We start from the raw sequence: 19,879 nt of genomic DNA on the forward strand, positions 1-19,879 counted from the left end.
CTGATTTGACTTCATGTTATTTTGGGTGGATCTTCTCCCTCTAAACACTGTTTTAATGATCAGTTTCATTCAGACTTTGATGCTGAGAGCATTTAATACCTGTGCTGCAGATTTGTTATCATCATGATACTGTAGAACAGGTCAAAGGTCATCCAATAGAGAATGACCATCTAAATCTGGCTAAAGACTTCATTATAAAGCTGTTAATTAGATTTGGCAGAATTTAAATCACACATGTTTTGTAAATTTGATAAATGTAGTTTTTGACTAATTATAAAATTTCATCCTTCATGCATTAACAAGTATTTCTTTTAAAGATGAATATTTAGTGTGTGTTTTCAGCTCAATCATGTTGATGTTGAGAAGAGCTGCTGTTGAGTCTCATATCAGTGTGTGTGAGTGTCGTTCGTCTCTTTCTCTGCTGGAGTTTGTGTTCATTTGAGTGTGACGGAGGTTTTTGTACGACGCTTTCACTAGAATGAAGCACTGTGGTACACTTTCGGCGGAGGAACTAAACTGACCATCAGTAAGTCTCTAAAATTCTCTAAAAATGTTTATATTTAATTGTTTTGTTTTTAGATTATTCAAACAAGCATTTTGCAACAAGGTTTTAAAAATTATAAAATTGTTTGAAAAAAAATTAACTACAATATTTCATAGTAAATTTAATTGTTTCCTAATTTCTTTAAATCTGTCTGGTTTTACATATTTATATTCAGTGATATTTCATGATATTTATATTTTTTCATTGCAAGGCATATTTTATGTTGCTTTTATATATTTATTTCTTTTAACAAGAGTAATTTCAGATATTATAATTAACTGACATTGTATTTTAATATATTGATTGCAATATTTTCTGAAATTTTCAATTATTTCTTAAAATACATAATTGTGTCCATAATTTTTGGTAAATTTAATAATTCAGAAATTTTGTAATGCATGAAACAAAAGTTTGATGAATCTGACAAAATAATTATAATTTTGTAGGCGTCATCATCAGACAAAGAGAAAGATCTGAAAAATTCATAATTTGAACTTACATTTGCTGATAATTATGATTGTGAGTGTCTTAAGTTAATAATGAAATGATCATTTAAATTTAGTTTTCTACATATAAATCATCAGTTTGTGGACAATGTTTTTAAAATCATTTTGAGATTAAACTGAACCTTATTCAGAAAAGATGAAATGACTGTAATATTTGCTGTATATCATGTCTGCTTCAGAGAACTGATTCATATTTATTCATATATCTTATACTTCATATATTTAGTAGCAGTGAATATTTTATTTGAACTGAGAATATTGAAATTTAAATGCAGGATCATTACTATGTGGTTTATGAAAGAAAGCAGTGATGTGGAATTTCTGTAAAGATGAAATGATTGTGATTTTTCCTCCATTACTGTGTGTGACATCTGACTAATTGATGATCTAAAGACGTTGGTGTTGTTTGTGTGTGTTTGTGCAGCTGGTCCCGCAGTGAAGCCCTCCGTGTCTCTGCTGCCGCCCTCTTCTCTGCAGATCTCTGGAGACTCAGCCGCACTGCTCTGCCTGCTCAGCTCTTACTCTCCACAGGGGGCGACGGTGAGCTGGACGCTGGACGGGTCAGAGGTCACCGAGGGGGTTCAGACCAGCGCAGAGAGCGAGCGGGACGGACGCTACAGCCGCAGCAGCGTCCTGAGCCTCAGCAAAGCACGCTGGGAAGGCGCGGATCGCTTCGTCTGCAGAGTAAGACATGACGGAGCTGATCACGAGGCCTCGTTCCTCAAGAGCTCCCAGTGCTGATGTTTCTCCGGTCCAGACGAGCCGTATCTGAGCGTCCGGCAGGATTCACAGCAGTCACGTGATTTACAGCTCAATACTGAAGCAGTCTTTCAATGTGCTGCCATTGCTGTTCATTCAATAAAGCTTCTGAACGCGTTACATTTGTGTCCGACTGCATCATTGATCAGTGTGTCATTCATTCAAAGTCCTGCACTAAAGTTTCAGCTGCTTTTGATTGATTGTAATAGTTGAGAACAGCTGCATTTAGTAGGAAATGTCAAATGAAGCTCTTGGGGTTTGAACATGGTCACTGGAGACGGAGCTGCTCTATTCTGAGAGGATCACAATCACTAAACCTGCCAATGCAAATGTGATTTTCACCTCAAACTCACAGTTTCACTCTTTGATTGGTTCAACGCTCTCAACTGGAACACTTTCACTTCTGCTCATGAGAAATGAGTTATGAGTAATACATTTAGAAACAGCTTTAGATGAAGGAGCTGCTTGAAAAACATCTGCATGTTACTGATACACCATGACTTTAGTGTAGTTTAATGTACAAAAAACAAAACAACATATGACACCATTATTGTTTGATTTGACAGTTTTGAGCACATGTGTAGTTCCTGTGTTTGTCCTCTGTGTGTCAGTAGTGTGTGAAAGTGTGTGAAAGTGTGTGAGCAGCTGCAGTATCAGTTCAGTCACTGTGACTCTGACTGACGGAGGTTTTTGTACGACTCTTTATCACTGTGTGAACACCCTGTTACTGCTGATGATGTGTAAACTCTGACAGTAATAATGTCCAGCATCTTCAGTCTGGACTCCACTGATGGTCAGAGTGAAATCACTGTTAGATCCACTGCCACTGAATCTAGATGGAGTTCCTGACTGGAGGGTGCTTGCACTATAAATCAGGAGTTTAGGAGCTTCTCCAGGTTTCTGTAAGTACCAGCTAAGACACTGTCCACTACACCAGGAGATTGGATCACTATTAAATTTACAGGTCACAGTGACTGATTGTCCAGTTTGAGAGAGCAGCTCTGAGGGAGTTTGAGTCACTGTCACCTGACCAACAGATTCTGACAAGAGAGAAAGATTAGAAATCACAAACACTTTTACAACCATATATCTTCACAACACATAAAAATAACAAGTAAATAATGTCTGTAATCTTTACTGACACAAACCTCGACATAATACTGCCAGCGTCCAGATCAATATGATGCTGAAAGTCATTTTTGTTGGTTGTAGGTTCAGTTCTAGTGAAAAACAGTTGTTGATCATGTTTGATGTTTGACAGAGTTATAAACACATGCAGAGCACTGAAGCGTGTGTCGCTCATGTAAAACACTCTCTCTATGCAAACGCTTCAGCAGTGACAGGTTTAAGATGGTTTCATGTGGTTTCATTGAGATTTCACAAAACATTTCATGAGTTCATATCCCAGCCAGCAATGACACGTGGGGCCCAGATGGGTTAACTACGGGTTCCATGGGTACTGTGTGGGCATGGGCTTTGGCTGGGTGAAATCAGCGGGTCCCATGTAGGTTTTGTAGTACGAGTCCCACATAGGAAGCCCATATGAGCTGATTACATGGGCCCCATAAGGGACAGGCATGGGCCAAGTGGGCATGGGTTTGATCTGGGAACACATATATGGGTCTTGCATGGCATATTTATGGGCCAAGTGGGCATGGGTTTGAACTGGGAATGCACATATGGGTGCTGCATAGATTTTTTATGGGCCAAGTGGGCATGGGTTTGATCTGGGAACACATATATGGGTCTTGCATGGCATATTTATGGGCCAAGTGGGCATGGGTTTGAACTGAGAATGCACATATGGGTCCTGCATAGAATTTTTATGGGCCAAGTGGGCATGGGTTTGATCTGGGAACACATATATGGGTCTTGCATGGCATATTTATGGGCCAAGTGGGCATGGGTTTGAACTGGGAATGCACATATGGGTGCTGCATAGAATTTTTATGGGCCAAGTGGGCATGGGTTTGATCTGGGAACACATATATGGGTCTTGCATGGCATATTTATGGGCCAGTGGGCATGGGTTTGATCTGGGAACACATATATGGGTCTTGAATGGCATATTTATAGGCCAAGTGGGCATGGGTTTGAACTGAGAATGCACATATGGGTCCTGCATAGAATTTTTATGGGCCAAGTGGGCATGGGTTTGAACTGGGAACACATATATGGGTCTTGCATGGCATATTTATGGGCCAAGTGGGCATGGGTTTGAACTGAGAATGCACATATGGGTCCTGCATAGAATTTTTATGGGCCAAGTGGGCATGGGTTTGAACTGGGAACACATATATGGGTCTTGCATGACATATTTATGGGCCAAGTGGGCATGGGTTTGATCTGGGAACACATATATGGGTCTTGAATGGCATATTTATGGGCCAAGTGGACATGGGTTTGAACTGGGAATGCACATATGGGTCTTGAATGGCATATTTATGGGTCAAGTGGGCATGGGTTTGAACTGGGAACACATATATGGGTCTTGAATGGCATATTTATGGGCCAAGTGGACATGGGTTTGAACTGGGAATGCACATATGGGTCTTGAATGGCATATTTATGGGCCAAGTGGACATGGGTTTGAACTGGGAATGCACATATGGGTCCTGCATAAAAATTTTATGGGCCAAGTGGGCATGGGTTTGAACTGGGAATACATATATGGGTCTTGAATGGCATATTTATGGGTCAAGTGGGCATGGGTTTGAACTGGGAATACATATATGGGTCTTGAATGGCATATTTATGGGTCAAGTGGGCATGGGTTTGAACTGGGAATGCACATATGGGTCCTGCATAGAATTTTTATGGGTCAAGTGGGCATGGGTTTGAACTGGGAAAACATACATGGGTCTTGCATGATATATTTATGGGCCAAGTTGGCATGGGTTTGAACTGGGAACACATATATGGGTCATATATATATTTATACAACAGTTCTGTCTGGTTCTCGAATCTGATTGGCTGATAGCCATGCGATATTTCAGCGATAACAGCACTCCTCCTACCTTTTCACCGTTTGTATCACTCCGCTTGAAGTGACCGTCATGGCGGCCGACCAAATCAACCGCAATTTTTACAAATACTACTTGTTGTACCACAAACTGTAGTTTTAATAATTTTTAGGCGAGAATGTAGTTGTTTAGATCTGAAATATGTGACTCATATTTAATAACAGTGCCTATTTTACAACTTGTTTTGACGTTTTCGGAGATGTGAGCTCCAGGGCGTCAGCGGCCGTTCAGTGCTTCTGTAACCGCCGAGAACAGCTTAATCTCGGCCAGTGCTTCGTGGATTTGCCGCTGGCTCTTATAGTGGTTAAACATGAGACATTATTCAATTTGAGTACATAGAACAGGCAATCTTTGGTCTTTATTAATCTATTATTTGTTCCAGAGCAAGTCGAATTGTGCTATGTTAAATTTGATAATAATAAACGACGTTATGTTACATCATTATATATAGGCTAGCATATTGGCTTCAACTAGACGGGACATATCAGACGAAGACTCTTCTCCGCTCTTCAAATACGTAAAACATTAAACTTTATAAACATAGGGTTTTTTGAGTAAAGAAAACGCTTTACAATTTTTTTTTCAAACATCAGATCTTTATTTACCTTGGCATTGCATAGAGGAGATGTCCAAACTGCGTGCGCACTTCATTCACGAGGGGAGGCGGATTAATGTAATGAGGTTTGATTGACAGTTTGAGGATCCAATGGAGTTAAGAGGTTTTGTCACAAGCTCTTTAAAATCCTTTTCATTTGTTAAATATTTGTAAAACCCACATACAAGCGTAAATGTTTTTTGTTTTGTTTTTGTTTTTTGTAAATAACTAGTGCTTTGTTTGACTGAACTGTACAATTGTGCTTATTTGTTGTTCAATAAATATTATTTTATATAAATATGTCCATTAGTAAGTAATATGGATTGAGTGAAAGTTACATTAATACGCCATTAGATGGCGGCAACACTTTACAGGAGGAATGAGTCAGTGAAGCACAAGAGACTTTTAAATTGAAAGGAACTTTTGCAAAGGAAGTTGTTTTTAGCGCTGTGGTGTTATACAAAGATCGCTTTCCTCAGAGGACATTCAAACGGACTTTTATAATGGATATAATATTATGGACATCGACTTGAAGAATGAATGTAATGCAATATATCAGACAGGTAATAGCCTACTCTCTCTCTCTCTCTCTCTCTAATACTGTATAAAATTCAATGTGTTTCAATGAAGCGACTCGACGTTCCTTCGTTACTAGTTCTAAAGTGACGTTTTAGAGTTAGTAACGGAGGCTTGGTCCAACTGACAACTTGAGATATGAATCCGTGGCGGAAGGAAGTAGTGCTGCACAAAAGAGGGTTTTAAAGACACTCCGTTGTTGTTCTTATTTATTTACACACTCGTGCCGTCACTTGGGTAAAGTTGGTTTTATATTCGCACATTCAGACATCCGTATTCAATAGCCTTGTTAATCACACTACATTGGACATTCAGTGGACATTCACAAGTAAATATGCCATTAAAACAATACTTGCCTATTTTGATCGGCTGTGAAAAATGTTGTAAGTTGACAATCGTTGGTTGTCAATATCATGTCGCTGCTTAAAATTCGCAAACATTAATTTATTGCACATTTATTGGAAAGTTTGAATTTATCATAAGTCCGAATGTGCGAATATAAAACCAACTTTACCGAAATCGTGCCGTCGAACTGTTGTATAAACGCAATATCACACTCGTAGCCGTGCGATATGGCTGTATATCAGCACGCAGTGATTACCTACGGACGAATCACAGCGTGCTGATATACAGCCATATCGCACGGCTACGAGTGTAATATTGCTCATATATCTATGGGTAAAAAAGAACATCGATAACACAAACGCCATGACTGTTTTGGATGTATTTTTTGGAGAGATGTTTTGTTTTCTTTTTTTCAGACATTTTTAAAAAATATATATTTCTTATTTATTTACCGGTACGTTGTAAAATTTAAATTGTTTTTTTTTTAATAAGTATATTTATTAATTTTTAAATATTTCAAAACAAGATTTAAAATCGAACAAGAGGAAAAAAAAAAGAAAAAAAAAAGGGCTTACCACCTCATTAAATCAATTTAAGAAATAAATGAGATAAAGAATGACATCAACATACAAACAACATACCTTAGACATTTTTGCTCCAATGTGCCGCACATATGTAAACCTCATTAAACAAACCCTCTAATAAGAATAGAGGATATATCTAAGCCCATATATACCAAAAATGGGTCCCACCTTCTATGAAAGAGGACATCTTTATTATAAGAAGCACAGGTTAAGTAGTCTAATGATACATATTCCAATGTAACCCTGTGCCATAGGGACCTAGAAGGGGCTTTATCGACTAACCAATTTAAAAGAATGCATTTTCTTGCACAGAATGTTAAGAATTTACAAAGTGCCTTTTTATGTTTGTCTACGATAATGTCATCGTATATTCCAAGCAACAAGTGTTTTGGACCGTAACCAATATTAATAGATAAAATAGCATTAAGTTCTTGTTCAACCATAATCCAAAACTTCTGAATCTCCCTACAGAACCAAAGACAGTGATTAAGATCTCCTTCCTCGGTTTTACATTTTGGACACATTGGCGAGCAGTCTTCTTTAAACTTATGCCTCCGTGAAGGAGAAATGTGAGCTCGGTGCAAAATTTTCAACTGCATTGCTTTTACTCTGTTACATATGCTTAAGGTCCCAGCATTCTTCCATGCTTCCTCCCATTGATCGTCTGTGATTTGTATATCAAGTGTCCTTTCCCATGTCTCCTTCAAGGAATCCGTATTTGAAACACCACAGTCCTTGAGAACCTTGTAAAAAGAACCAGCAGAACTGTTCATTTGTGAAAAAAAAAGATGTCTCTCCACGGCCGAAGTGTCCTGGTTTGTGAGCAAGGTAGTGTCCTTTTTCACAAAGTCTCTCAATTGTAAATAACGAAAAAAATCCTGTCGTGGAATACTATACTTAATGACTAATTGGTCAAATGACATTAAAGTGCCTCCCTCAAATAGATCACGTAAAGTGGCAAGACCTTTATGTGCCCAGGCTCGAAAATTTGGGTCTACAGTCCCTGGCAAAAAGTCATAGTTATCACAAATGGGAGTAAAAATTGAGGTAAGTTGGAGCCGGCCCTCCAAACGCCTAATAACTTGCCATGCCTTGATAGCACTAACTGTGATGGGATTACTACAAACGACTTTCAAGGATTTAAACTTTTTAAGAAAAAGCAAATTTACTAAGGGAAGTTTACTAAGTGAACTTTCAATATCAAACCACACTGTTCTGGACCCTTTATGTACCCAGTCAGAAATGTAACGCAAATGAACACTTAACTGATATTTCCGAATATCTGGAAGGTCAAGACCTCCCACCGAAGATGAAAGCATTAAAGTTGAAATTTTTATACGTGCTCTTTTTTTGGCCCATATAAAGGAACTAAACCAGCCATTCAATTTCCTAATGGTTTTATGTGTAAAATTTATTGGAATCATTTGAATGGGGTAAAGTAATCTTGGAAGAATATTCATCTTCAGGAGGGAGATCCGCCCCAACCAAGAAACAGGAAGGACATTCCACCTTTCTAAGTCCAACCGAATACGTTCAAAAAGTGGAAGAAAGTTTGCTTTATACATCTGTTCAAAGGAGGGGGTAACATTAATGCCCAAATATATTAAACCCTCGGGGGCCCATCTAAATGGGAAGGATGGTAAACCTTGGGGTATTTGTTTCAAGCCACCTATAGGCATTGCCATTGACTTACAATAATTAATTCTATATCCTGAAAATGTACCGAATTTGTCAATTATGTCTAAGAGAGCTGGGGTAGAGGTATCAGGATTCACCATGAATATCAAAATATCATCGGCATATAAGGCAATCTTATGCTGATTGTTTGCTATCGTTAACCCACAAATTTCATTATTTGATCTTATAGCCTCTGCCAATGGCTCAATTATCAAGGCAAATAAAAGAGGTGAGAGAGGGCAGCCTTGTCTCGTCCCTCTCCCAACTTTAAATGTAGAGGAGCGACATCCATTAGTTAGCACGGCACTAAGAGGTTCATTATACAATAACTTGACCCACTTAATAAATTGCTCACCAAGACCAAATTTATATAACGTATGAAATAAGTAGGGCCATTCGATGCGATCGAATGCCTTCTCCGCATCTAAAGAAATCACAAGACCGTCTACTGACCGCTGTTTAGCAAACTGTATCACATTCAACAGGCGACGCATGTTATTGACAGAGTTACGTCCTACAATAAAGCCTGTTTGGTCATCCTTTATTAGAGCAGGGAGAAGGCATTCTAATCGTGTTGCTAATATTTTAGAAAGAATCTTCAGATCTACATTTAGCAGTGAAATAGGTCGATATGACGAACAGTCCTCCGCTTGCTTGCCTTTTTTCAAAATCAGGGATATATTTGCTTCTCTCAGGGACTGTGGCAAGTGGCCTTTTACAAATGAGTCATTGAGCATATTTAGCAAGGGGTCAACTAATAAATCTCTAAATTCTTTGTAAAATTCACAACTTAGCCCATCTGGTCCAGGTGCTTTTCCAGATTGCAAAGTCTTTATGGCTTCTAAAACTTCCTTTTTAGATATGGGAGCGTTAAGGGATGAGGTCTGATCCTCTGATAAAGTGGGTATGTTAAGGGTGGAAAAGAAGAGCTCTGTAGACTGTGTTGTATCCCCTTCTAATTCTGACTTATATAAATTTTCGAACCATTCTTTGAATATATTATTAATAGATAAGCTGTCCAGGAAGCGTTTACCGCTACTATCAACAATGGACAGGATAGACTGAGAGTCAGACTTTTTCTTCGTTAGATATGCCAAATATTTCCCCACTTTATCCCCATGTTCGAATATTTTCTGTTTAGCAAAACGTAATTTAACTTCTGCTTGTTTTGTTAGAAGAGAATCTAAAGCAGATCTAAGTGCAGAAATTTCCTTCATCTTACCAGGGGTTGGTTTTTTAATGTATAATCTCTCAGCATCCTTAAGCTTCGATTCTAAGATCTCTTTTTGTTTGGCTTGTCTGCGCCTTTTACTTAGTGTGTATGATATAATAAGGCCTCTAGAAAAAGCTTTGGCTGTTTCCCATAATAAAGATGAGTCTTCAGTTGAGGCAGAGTTAATAGACATGAAAGAGTTAAACTCCTCTGTAAAATATGATATAAAATTATGATCAGCCAAAATGAATGGGTGAAATCTCCAGCTATTAGACTTAACATTCTGGTTCCCAAAAGAGTATTCGGCAAAAACTGCTGCATGGTCAGATATAGATATATTCCCTATATGACAAGACATTATATGCTGTAACATATTTTTTGGTGAAAAGAAATAATCTATCCTAGTATAAGAGCTGTGGACCCTAGAGAAAAAAGTATACTCCTGATCTGCAGGATAGCAAGCCCTCCAAATGTCTACATAGTCAAAGTCTTCACAGAGAGCCTTAACAGTTTTAGCCTGAGTTGATAATAATGGTTTACCCATTGGGAATTTATCTATAATGGGGCATAGATGACAGTTAAAGTCTCCCCCAATAAACAACGTCTTAACTCCCCACTCTGCTAATTTGGCAAATGCTGTAGTCAAAAAATCGCCCGGATGGCCAGGAGGCCAATAAATGTTCATGAAAGCAATTTCCTCCCCGTACAATAACCCCCTTACAATTAAATAGCGCCCTCTTGTGTCCTGTAAAATTTTAATTGTTAAAGATTATGTTTGTTGTTCAATGTATTATATAATGAGTGTATTTTGTATTGTATTTTTGGAGGGTTTTTTTCAGAGATTTTTTTAAAATATATTTTTTTAGTTTACCGTATGTTCTGACATTGTTTTTTAAAGATAATTTTTGTTGTTCAATTTAATATATTTCTTGCAGTTCAAAGCATCAAGTGTCTTGTATTTATCTTGTACTTACATTCTTCATTTTTAATTTTTCTTAGATTGTTTCCTTAAATGAATGGTTGGGCTTACCTTACATGAATTGCCCAGTTAGGACCAACATAAGATCCTTACAGAGCCCACTTTAAGCCCATATGGGCATTCACGGTTGAATCCTGGTGCAAGCCCACTTTAAACCCCTTTAGGCAGGTGGGGCCCAAATGGGTCTGGCACAAATTGCCCGGTTAAGACCCACATAAGACCCTTACAGATCCCACTTAAAACCCACCTGGGCATCCACGGCTGGCCCCCATGTGGATCCCGGGTGCAAGCCCACTTTAAACCCCTTCAGACTGGTGGGCCCCAAATGGGTTTGGCATGAATTGCCCAGTTAGGACCCACATAAGACCCTTACAGATCCCACTTAAAACCCATCTGGGCATCCACGGCTGGCCCCCATGTGGATCCCGGGTGCAAGCCCACTTTAAACCCCTTTGGGCAGGTGGGGCCCAAATGGGTTTGACATGAATTGCCCAGTTAGGACCCACATAAGACTCTTACAGATCCCATTTAAAGCCCATCTGTGTAGCCATGTTGCAAAGCCCACTTTGGAACCCTTTGGGCAGGTGGGGCCCAAATGGGTCTGACATGAATTGCCCAATTAAGACCCATGCAGTACCCTTACAGGTCCCACTTTTAGTACGTCTGGGCTTCCACGACTTGCCCCAATGTGGATCCCGGGTGCAAGCCCATAATGGGGCCCACATTTGCCGCCCATGAAGCCCTCATCTGGGCCCCACATGTCATTGCTGGCTGGGATGTTACAGTTTTTCTCAATTGCTTAAACACATTTCCTGAAACTATGCCTCATATTCTCAAAACAGTAAACACAAATCCATAACGTCTCACTCAATTCCCCAAACATCCTATTTTCAGGTCAAAATGAAGCTCTACACTCAAAACCATTCACTCTTGCTGAAAAACCAAACTTTGCCCTCGGACAACACACACACTACAACATAGTCTTACACACTGGTGAGATAAATTCAAAACAACATTTCCAAAACTGGTAAGTTATGTTGCTTGTGCCCACCCCACAAAAAAAATATACATTGGCACATTTTTATTCATTATTATTCAAATCATTATTATTAAAAAAAAACAATTATTCCACCTCAGCATCCCGTCTTTGGTCTGGGTCAGGCCAGAGAATCTCGTCCACATCACAGGCTATATTGGCCCTAGCCAGGCAGCAAGGGTAAAATCCTCATGCATGCCTGATCCATCCCTGGCATGCATCTACTGTTATGTCATGGCAGGCTTCTTCCATGGCCTGGAGGAGGTGAACTCGGACATAAGGTTCTCAGTCATAGACTTTCCACCGCCATGCCGAAAAAAAATCCTCTATCAGGTTTGAGAAAGGGAGAGTATGCAGGCAGAAAGATGTTTGCAAACCTTGGGTTATTAGTAAACCAGTCACGAACAAGAGCAGCACGATGGAAGCTGACGTTATCCCAAACAACAACGTAGTGAGGCTGCTCTGGCTGTGCTGGTTCCCTGAGGTCCAGCTGGAACATATGCTCTCTTAGACCATCAAGGAAAGCAAGGAGAAGCATAGTGTTATAGGGTCCTAGAATGGCATGGCAGGAGAGAGAGTACCCCTCGTTGGCTTATGGCTGCGCACATAGTGACATTCCCTCCGCACTGACCAGGGACATTTACTATAGCCCGATGGCCAATTATGTTCCTCCCCCTTCTTCTTTTGGTCAGGTTGAAACCAGCCTCATCCACAAAGATGATTTCATGGGGAACAGGCCGGCCTTCAATTTCAAAGATTCTCTGCAAAACACAAAACACAGTAAAGTAAATCACTTCCCTGAAGCACAGTTCAAGAGGGCACAAATGGCAGCATAAACTGCTATACTGTGATTGTACACAATACAATATCAAAACTCATACCTGAACATATTCCACTCGTTGGTGTTTCACTCTGTCAGAGTTTCGTTCGAAAGGGACACAGTACGCCTGTTTCATCCAAAACTGGTTCTTTCGGAGGATGCGATCAATTGTGGAGAGGCTGATGGAATTTATCCCTCGGAAATGATGATTATCCTCAATCGCTCTCCTTTGAATTTCTCGCATGCAGGCGAAGTACATTATTGGCAATGACCATGTTTACAAGCTCCCTCTCTTGCTCCTCCGAAAAAAGCCTTAGCCTGCCTCCACCAGGTGGTCGTCTCTGTGTCCTACAAAAATAGAAGCAATCATTACTGTAACTGTCACACATCCTTTTTTTTAATGGGAAAACATACTAAAACTCTCTGTATGCAAGGCAATTTGATGCATTTCTTTATTACTGTAGCATATGTGCAACAGTGCATGTGTTGTTACAGCAACAGAGTACAGCACTCAAAAGTTCATGTACGGGGCACCTGCGCAAGAAAAAACAAACAAACAATCAAACAAACGAATGCGCGATCGGGTTTTTACTGGTCATTTGCACGTAACGTCAATGATATCATGTCACTCGGTGGGTAAATTAACCTGGTCGGGAGGGACTCGGAGTGTGCGCCCGGAGAAGACAACTCACTCAAAAGTATACGAGAAGAAGGGATGAGGTGACGTCTGTAGGGACAGCGGGACAAGTTCTAAATCAACACTTAATTATGGTAAGGCAAAAGGTCTAAGCCACCGGAGGCCGATTTAAGTAATGTAAATAAATAAAAAGGAAGAGGGGAAAACATGCAAAAGATAAAGGCATGCATGCAGCTTACTCATATCGTAATAATAGTAGGCAAATAATAAAATATGGTCTATCACTTATGTTATGTTGCTTGCTATGCTATTACACATTGGCCAACAATATTCATTTTTCTGTCCAACTAGCTTAACCTGAGAGTAAAATGTGATTTTGTAACATGTAACTTTTTTTTTTAAACAAACATAATAGCCTACTTTAATATTTTACTGTAAAGTTGTGCAATTTTGTAGGATTTATGGTATTTTGTGTTATTTATTTGCCTCAATTTGTAATAATTTAAGTATATACATTTATATAAAATAGCAAAATTTTATGTTAAATCCACTTTAATAAAGATCTACATTTCTAAATTTCATTCATGGAGATAGACATGAAAAATGTGCCTGGGTTTAGTGGACGATTACTGCCATCTACTGGAAAGCAAACACTTAATTAAATTAAAATTAAAATAACATGAATTTTTAACTACAGCCACTAGATGGCTAGAGAATTAATCAATGGTTCACATTATAAAATCATTATTATAACTATAAAAATAACTAACTATAATAATATCAAATTTTAGCATTTTTTTGTACTATCAATTGTACTATCATGGGTATTTGAAGATATTTTTGAAAAATACAATTATTTACAAGGCTGTAGAGAACAGTGCACTATTGCAGATTTATATACTGAGGTTCTAATTACATTATTTTAATATAGTCAGTCGTGAATTAAAGTGGGCCGGTCTAAGGCATGAAACTCCAGGGCTGAAAATGAGTCCCAATCCGGCCCTGTTATGATAATTGAGCTGCATATGAGAGACAGAAGCATCATGACAAACTCTATATTGGCAGAGGTCAGAGGTCATCTGTGGGTCTGAAAACACAATTTTACACCATAAAAATTATTGGATCTTTTCACTCTTGAATATTATGAAAATGAAAGTGTTATTGATAATAAGAGGTAATTAGGACAAACTGAAATCACTCATATCTCAATCATGTAACTGATCTATAAGAGCACAAAATCTCACAAACAAAACAATTTCAAAGTATAAGAGAAGGAAAAGACACAAATAATAATAATAATAATGAAACAATATAAGTGAGTCTGATAGAGACATTGATGGACTTTTTGTCTTGCTGTATCTAACTTATGCTGTTTCGACTGATACTTTGACTTCTGACCTCTATGATTATTAAGAGAAACAGCTTAATTTAGTTAGGGCTGCGCAACGATTAATCATGATTAATCATTTGCAAAATAAAAGTCTGTGTTTACGTAATATATGTTTGTGTTCTGTGTATAATAATTATGTATATATAAATACACACACATACATGTATAAATTTAAGAAAAATGTTATATTTATATACAAAATATTTATATATAATATAAAATATATGCAAATATATATATTTATTTATACATGCATACATTTCTTAAATTTATATGATGTTTTATTAACAAAATTCGGGAGGAGCAGGTGCAGATTATTAGACTAATTATCACAGGTGGAAAGCATTCAGCTAATCAACCAATGGAGGTATATATACGGCACACTTACCTCCGTTCGTTTGACAGTTTATCAGCATCCCTCCACCACCCCATCTCCTCACTTCTAAATTCCATCTCTCATAACCACATCCGGGGGGAGTACTCTGGGTTCGGGCCAAAATTCCGAGCTCGGAGCCCTCCCCCTGGACAGCACGCCAAATACGCATTACTCTCTCTATCTAATCATATGTATATGTGAACTCGTGAAACATGTATGTGTGTGTATTTATATATACATAATTATTATACACAGAACACAAACATATATTACGTAAACACAGACTTTTATTTTGCAAACTATTAATTGCGATTAATCATTGTGCAGCCCTAGATGATTTTATTTCAGATGTTTGTGTGACAATATTGTTTCAGATCCTCCTTTGAGCAGCTGCAGTATCAGTTCAGTCACTGTGACTCTGACTGACGGAGGTTTTTGTACGACTCTTTATCACTGTGTGAACACCCATTTACTGTTTGGATAGTGTAAACTCTGACAGTAATAATGTCCAGCATCTTCAGTCTGGACTCCACTGATGGTCAGAGTGAAATCACTGTTAGATCCACTGCCACTGAATCTAGATGGAGTTCCTGATTGGAGGGTGCTTGCTAAATAAACCAGGAGTTTAGGAGCTTCTCCAGGTTTCTGTAAGTACCAGGCTAAACGACCCCCCCAACCATCACTGTACACATTACTGCTGGTTTTACAGTTGATGTTCACAGTTTGTCCTGGTTGAGCTGCTGTCATTGAGGGACTCTGAGTGACGGTGATCTGTCCTCTACACTCTGAAACACACAACAAGAAGAAAATCAACTCAAAACTTTGACAATATACTTGAAGAAATGAATTGATATCAAACTTGTGCTCCACAAACCTTGAGCAAACGCTGTGAGAGTCCAGATGAAGATGATGATGAAGGTCATGTTGATGAAGATTGTTGTGTGTGTCAGTGATGAAGTGTTAAACTCACAGCACTATAAACACTCTCAGAGCACTGAAGCATCTGATCAATATGCAAATGAACTCATTCTGTATTTAAATGAGGCTCTAAATGAAGGTTCAGGAGGAGCTCGTTCATCTCATCCTGTCAATCACAACATCAAATATGTCAAATCATAAAGATTCTGAAATTAGATAATAGATAACTTTTTTATTAATATTTATGTGCTATCCTCACTTAATTACTGTACCACTATTTTATATTTATTTGAACTAAGTTTGCTCCATACATGATGAACCTTGCAACATTAAAACGTTCATATTTTCTTCCCTATTATGATATATATATATCCTAGTGAAGTAAACAAATGTAGGGCGGGGCTTGATTTTGTCTGTGGGGAATTGATTGGATGGTTGTGGTTTGCAATTGGTGGATCTCATGTGAGTGACAGGTTGCCCCATTCTCATGTTCAGAGCTGCATGTAGATTACATGGCACATGAATTTAAAAAATCAAGATGTGCATTGATAAATCATTTATAATCAATACTATAGTATTCCATTAAAGCTGCAGTAGGAAGTTTTTAGAAAACGTTGACTTAGCCTGAAAATTTGAACAAGCACAACTCACAGGTCACTCCCCCTTGCTCTCTGCTGCGCTACAGCCCTCCCTCCACAGCTCCTCCCCATCACAACGGAGCCTGCCGTGAACGCGCAGGCTGGTAAGCAAGCAGGGCCACCGATGACGGCGGATAAACAGTTATGGCACATTCACTGGTACAGACGAAACATCAACAATATGATTTACAATGACTATGGCCTGCCCATACTTTGACTACAATCTTGGTCCTCAAAACATTACGTATTTTGCAATACATGTAATGTAACTATATGACGTTGCACTATTTCTATAAGTAATAAATAGCTAGTAAGATAATATAACGGTAACTAACGTTACAGTATGCAAGTAATTATTCTATCGATATGTAATGCTAAATAAGGTTTGCTAGTACATTATTTCAGCAAAATGATAAGCCAGTGAATTAGTAGGTTTCAATAGTTGCTTTCCACAGTGCGTGACATTTTATCTGTATGTTATGCGGCTAGAGTTTTGACACTAGGCGTTTCTCAAAACCAAGTTTGACTCCGGAGAACGAACTCCCGTGGACGGGAGGACAAAAGTCCGGTAATTCTGCAAATGGAACAGCAGCGTACTTAATAACGTCACTCAGCTCGCGCTGGCTTCAAAAATATTAAATGGAATACTATTTGTGCATACTCTGATTATCTTCACTGTAATGAAATGAAATAGGCTTTAACATAAAACACAACCTTCTCTTTTTGTTAAATGTCAGTTTTAATGTTCAATAATAGCCATTATAAAAGGTATAAAAATATACAATAAGAAATAAACCAAACAATTCAGTCAAGCGTACAAAAGCCATATATAAATTTATGAAATGTCACGTTGCCCTCAGCCAAAACGGAGCCAGCGGCAAACGTCAGAAGGATTAGCCGAGGTAAGGCTGCTCTCGGCTGGGTACATGAGCGCTGAGCGTCCGGTGATCGCCTGGATCTCAAAACAACGCCAGATCAAATTTTCAGAAAGGCGCTATCTTTATCAATAAACCACAAATTTGAGCTTTAATTCTCGCCTGAAAAATCTTAAAACTGCATATCATGACATAATAGAGCCCGATCACACGAAAATGCGTATCAATAGTACGAGTTTGTAATCTCGTAGAATATATACGCCAAAATGAGTTATACGTACGAAACTGGATTGTTTGTCCGCCATAAGCAAAGCTGCGGCACACCAGTAATCTTGAATTTGAACGCCTGTACGCGCTGTGCACTATGGCTGTGCATGACAGGAGTGTGATCAGCGCGCACACGAGCTTGAGTGACACTGCTAAGACACTCCTCCTGGCTCTGATTGGTTGTTTCTTACCGGGAGCGGTGCATTTCTGCAAATGGCAATAGGACCACTGGGAGGAGCCAGAGGAGCTTGATTTTTTCACAGATTATCTGTCTCATATTCTACTGTCAGGACATAATGACAGGTTTAACAAATATGTAAAAAATACATTTTTACAAAAGTTACCTTCTGCAGCTTTAAAAAACATAAATTGTCCATTTTGATTTCATGGTGACTAAATGCAACAGAATCTGTGAGTTTTTGAAAACTTGGAATTCTAAGTTTAGCAGGCAAGAGAGGAGCTCCAGTAATGTGTAAAAAATATGCATCACACTATTTGTAAAGTATAACTATTACATTTAAACATTACATATTTTATGTACCTTCATCCCAAACCCTGTTTAAGGAAGAGTCAAAAGATTGAAAAAAGATGCAAGATAAATGTCAGACCGGATCTCATCTTACTGGATGTTGAATGAAAATGGAACAGGAACATCATATCGAATATCTGATTAAAGATCTCCACAAACAGCTTCACTTATTACTAACCAGACTGACTTTATTTCTGACATACATCTACAGAAGCTCTTATTGAGAATTAACAGAGGTTTAGATGTTGATGATTTGTTGAAAATGTTTAGTTTTGACATTTGACATTTAGTTTCACCGTTATGGTGATCAGTGTTTACTTTAGTTGAGCTCTTGACCCTTGACTTTTGTTAAGTTGCTTCTTTTTCAGTGAAGCTGGTAATGCTGTTTGTGGAGTTGTGTAATCAGATCTTCAGAGATTTGATGTTTTTTATCTTCCAAATCAGGTCTTTTTTAACTTCATCTAAGGATGTGGCTGAAGAAAGTTGTAGTTTGTGTTCTTATTTCTCTTTCAGTGTTTGTTCACAGCAGGTGTTTCAATGATTAAACAATGTTGAATTTTAAATCAAAATTAAGTTGAAAGAACGTTTGAGAAACTTCATACGTTTTAAAACACGTTCCTCTACCGTCAAGAAAACTTGACATGTTTTACGTTCCCAGAATCAACACTGAATATTTGGAGAACGTTCTTATAACAAAAATCTGTTAGCTGGGGAGACTCGGGCAGCGACACTGATGGATTTTGTCTAGTTGTTTCTCTCAACTAATGCTTTGATTGATTTCTGACCTCAATATAAAAGAGCTTAATCTATAAAGGAGGTTAATTTAGATGATTTTATTTCAGATGTTTGTGTGACGATGTTGTTTCAGATCCTCCTTTGAGCAGCTGCAGTATCAGTTCAGTCACTGTGACTCTGACTGACGGAGGTTTTTGTACGACTCTTTATCACTGTATGAACACACCACCACTGTGATAACTCTGACAGTAATAATGTCCAGCATCTTCAGTCTGGACTCCACTGATGGTCAGAGTGAAATCACTGTTAGATCCACTGCCACTGAATCTAGATGGAGTTCCTGACTGGAGGCTGCTTGCTAAATAAATCAGGAGTTTAGGAGCTTCTCCGGGTTTCTGTAAGTACCAGCTAAGACAGTGTCCACTACACCAGGAAATTGGATCATTATTAAATGTACAGTTTACAGTGACTGATTGTCCAGTTTGAGAGAGCAGCTCTGAGGGAGTTTGAGTCACTGTCACCTGACCAACAGATTCTGACAAGAGAGAAAGATTAGAAATCACAAACACTTTTACAACCATATATCTTCACAACACATAAAAATAACAAGTAAATAATGTATGTAATCTTGACTGACACAAACCTCGACATAATACTGCCAGCGTCCAGATCAATATGGTGCTGAAAGTCATTTTTGTTGGTTGTAGGTTCAGTTCTAGTGAAAAACAGTTGTTGATCATGTTTGATGTTTGACAGAGTTATAAACACATGCAGAGCACTGAAGCGTGTGTCGCTCATGTAAAACACTCTCTCTATGCAAACGCTTCAGCAGTGACAGGTTTAAGATGGTTTAATGT

General features: G+C 38.5%; 1 long non-coding RNA gene and 2 gene segments (V, D, J or C); 1 reads left to right on the plus strand and 2 right to left on the minus strand.

The window, feature by feature from the left end:
• The first annotated feature begins 15 nt into the window (after nt 1–15).
• On the plus strand, nt 16–1,929 carry LOC125277400. The gene is made up of 2 exons (XR_007186892.1): nt 16–526; nt 1,475–1,929. It is a non-coding gene; the product is annotated as an uncharacterized LOC125277400 (long non-coding RNA).
• A 13,581-nt stretch (nt 1,930–15,510) lies between these two features.
• On the minus strand, nt 15,511–15,983 carry LOC125277377. The segment is given in 2 exon segments: nt 15,511–15,845; nt 15,935–15,983. Coding segments are annotated over 2 exon segments (384 nt in total).
• A 3,148-nt stretch (nt 15,984–19,131) lies between these two features.
• LOC125277362 lies at nt 19,132–19,879 on the minus strand. The segment is given in 2 exon segments: nt 19,132–19,557; nt 19,666–19,879. Coding segments are annotated over 2 exon segments (423 nt in total).

This window comes from Megalobrama amblycephala, linkage group LG10 (assembly GCF_018812025.1).
Source record: "Megalobrama amblycephala isolate DHTTF-2021 linkage group LG10, ASM1881202v1, whole genome shotgun sequence".
NCBI classification, from domain to species: domain Eukaryota; kingdom Metazoa; phylum Chordata; class Actinopteri; order Cypriniformes; family Xenocyprididae; genus Megalobrama; species Megalobrama amblycephala.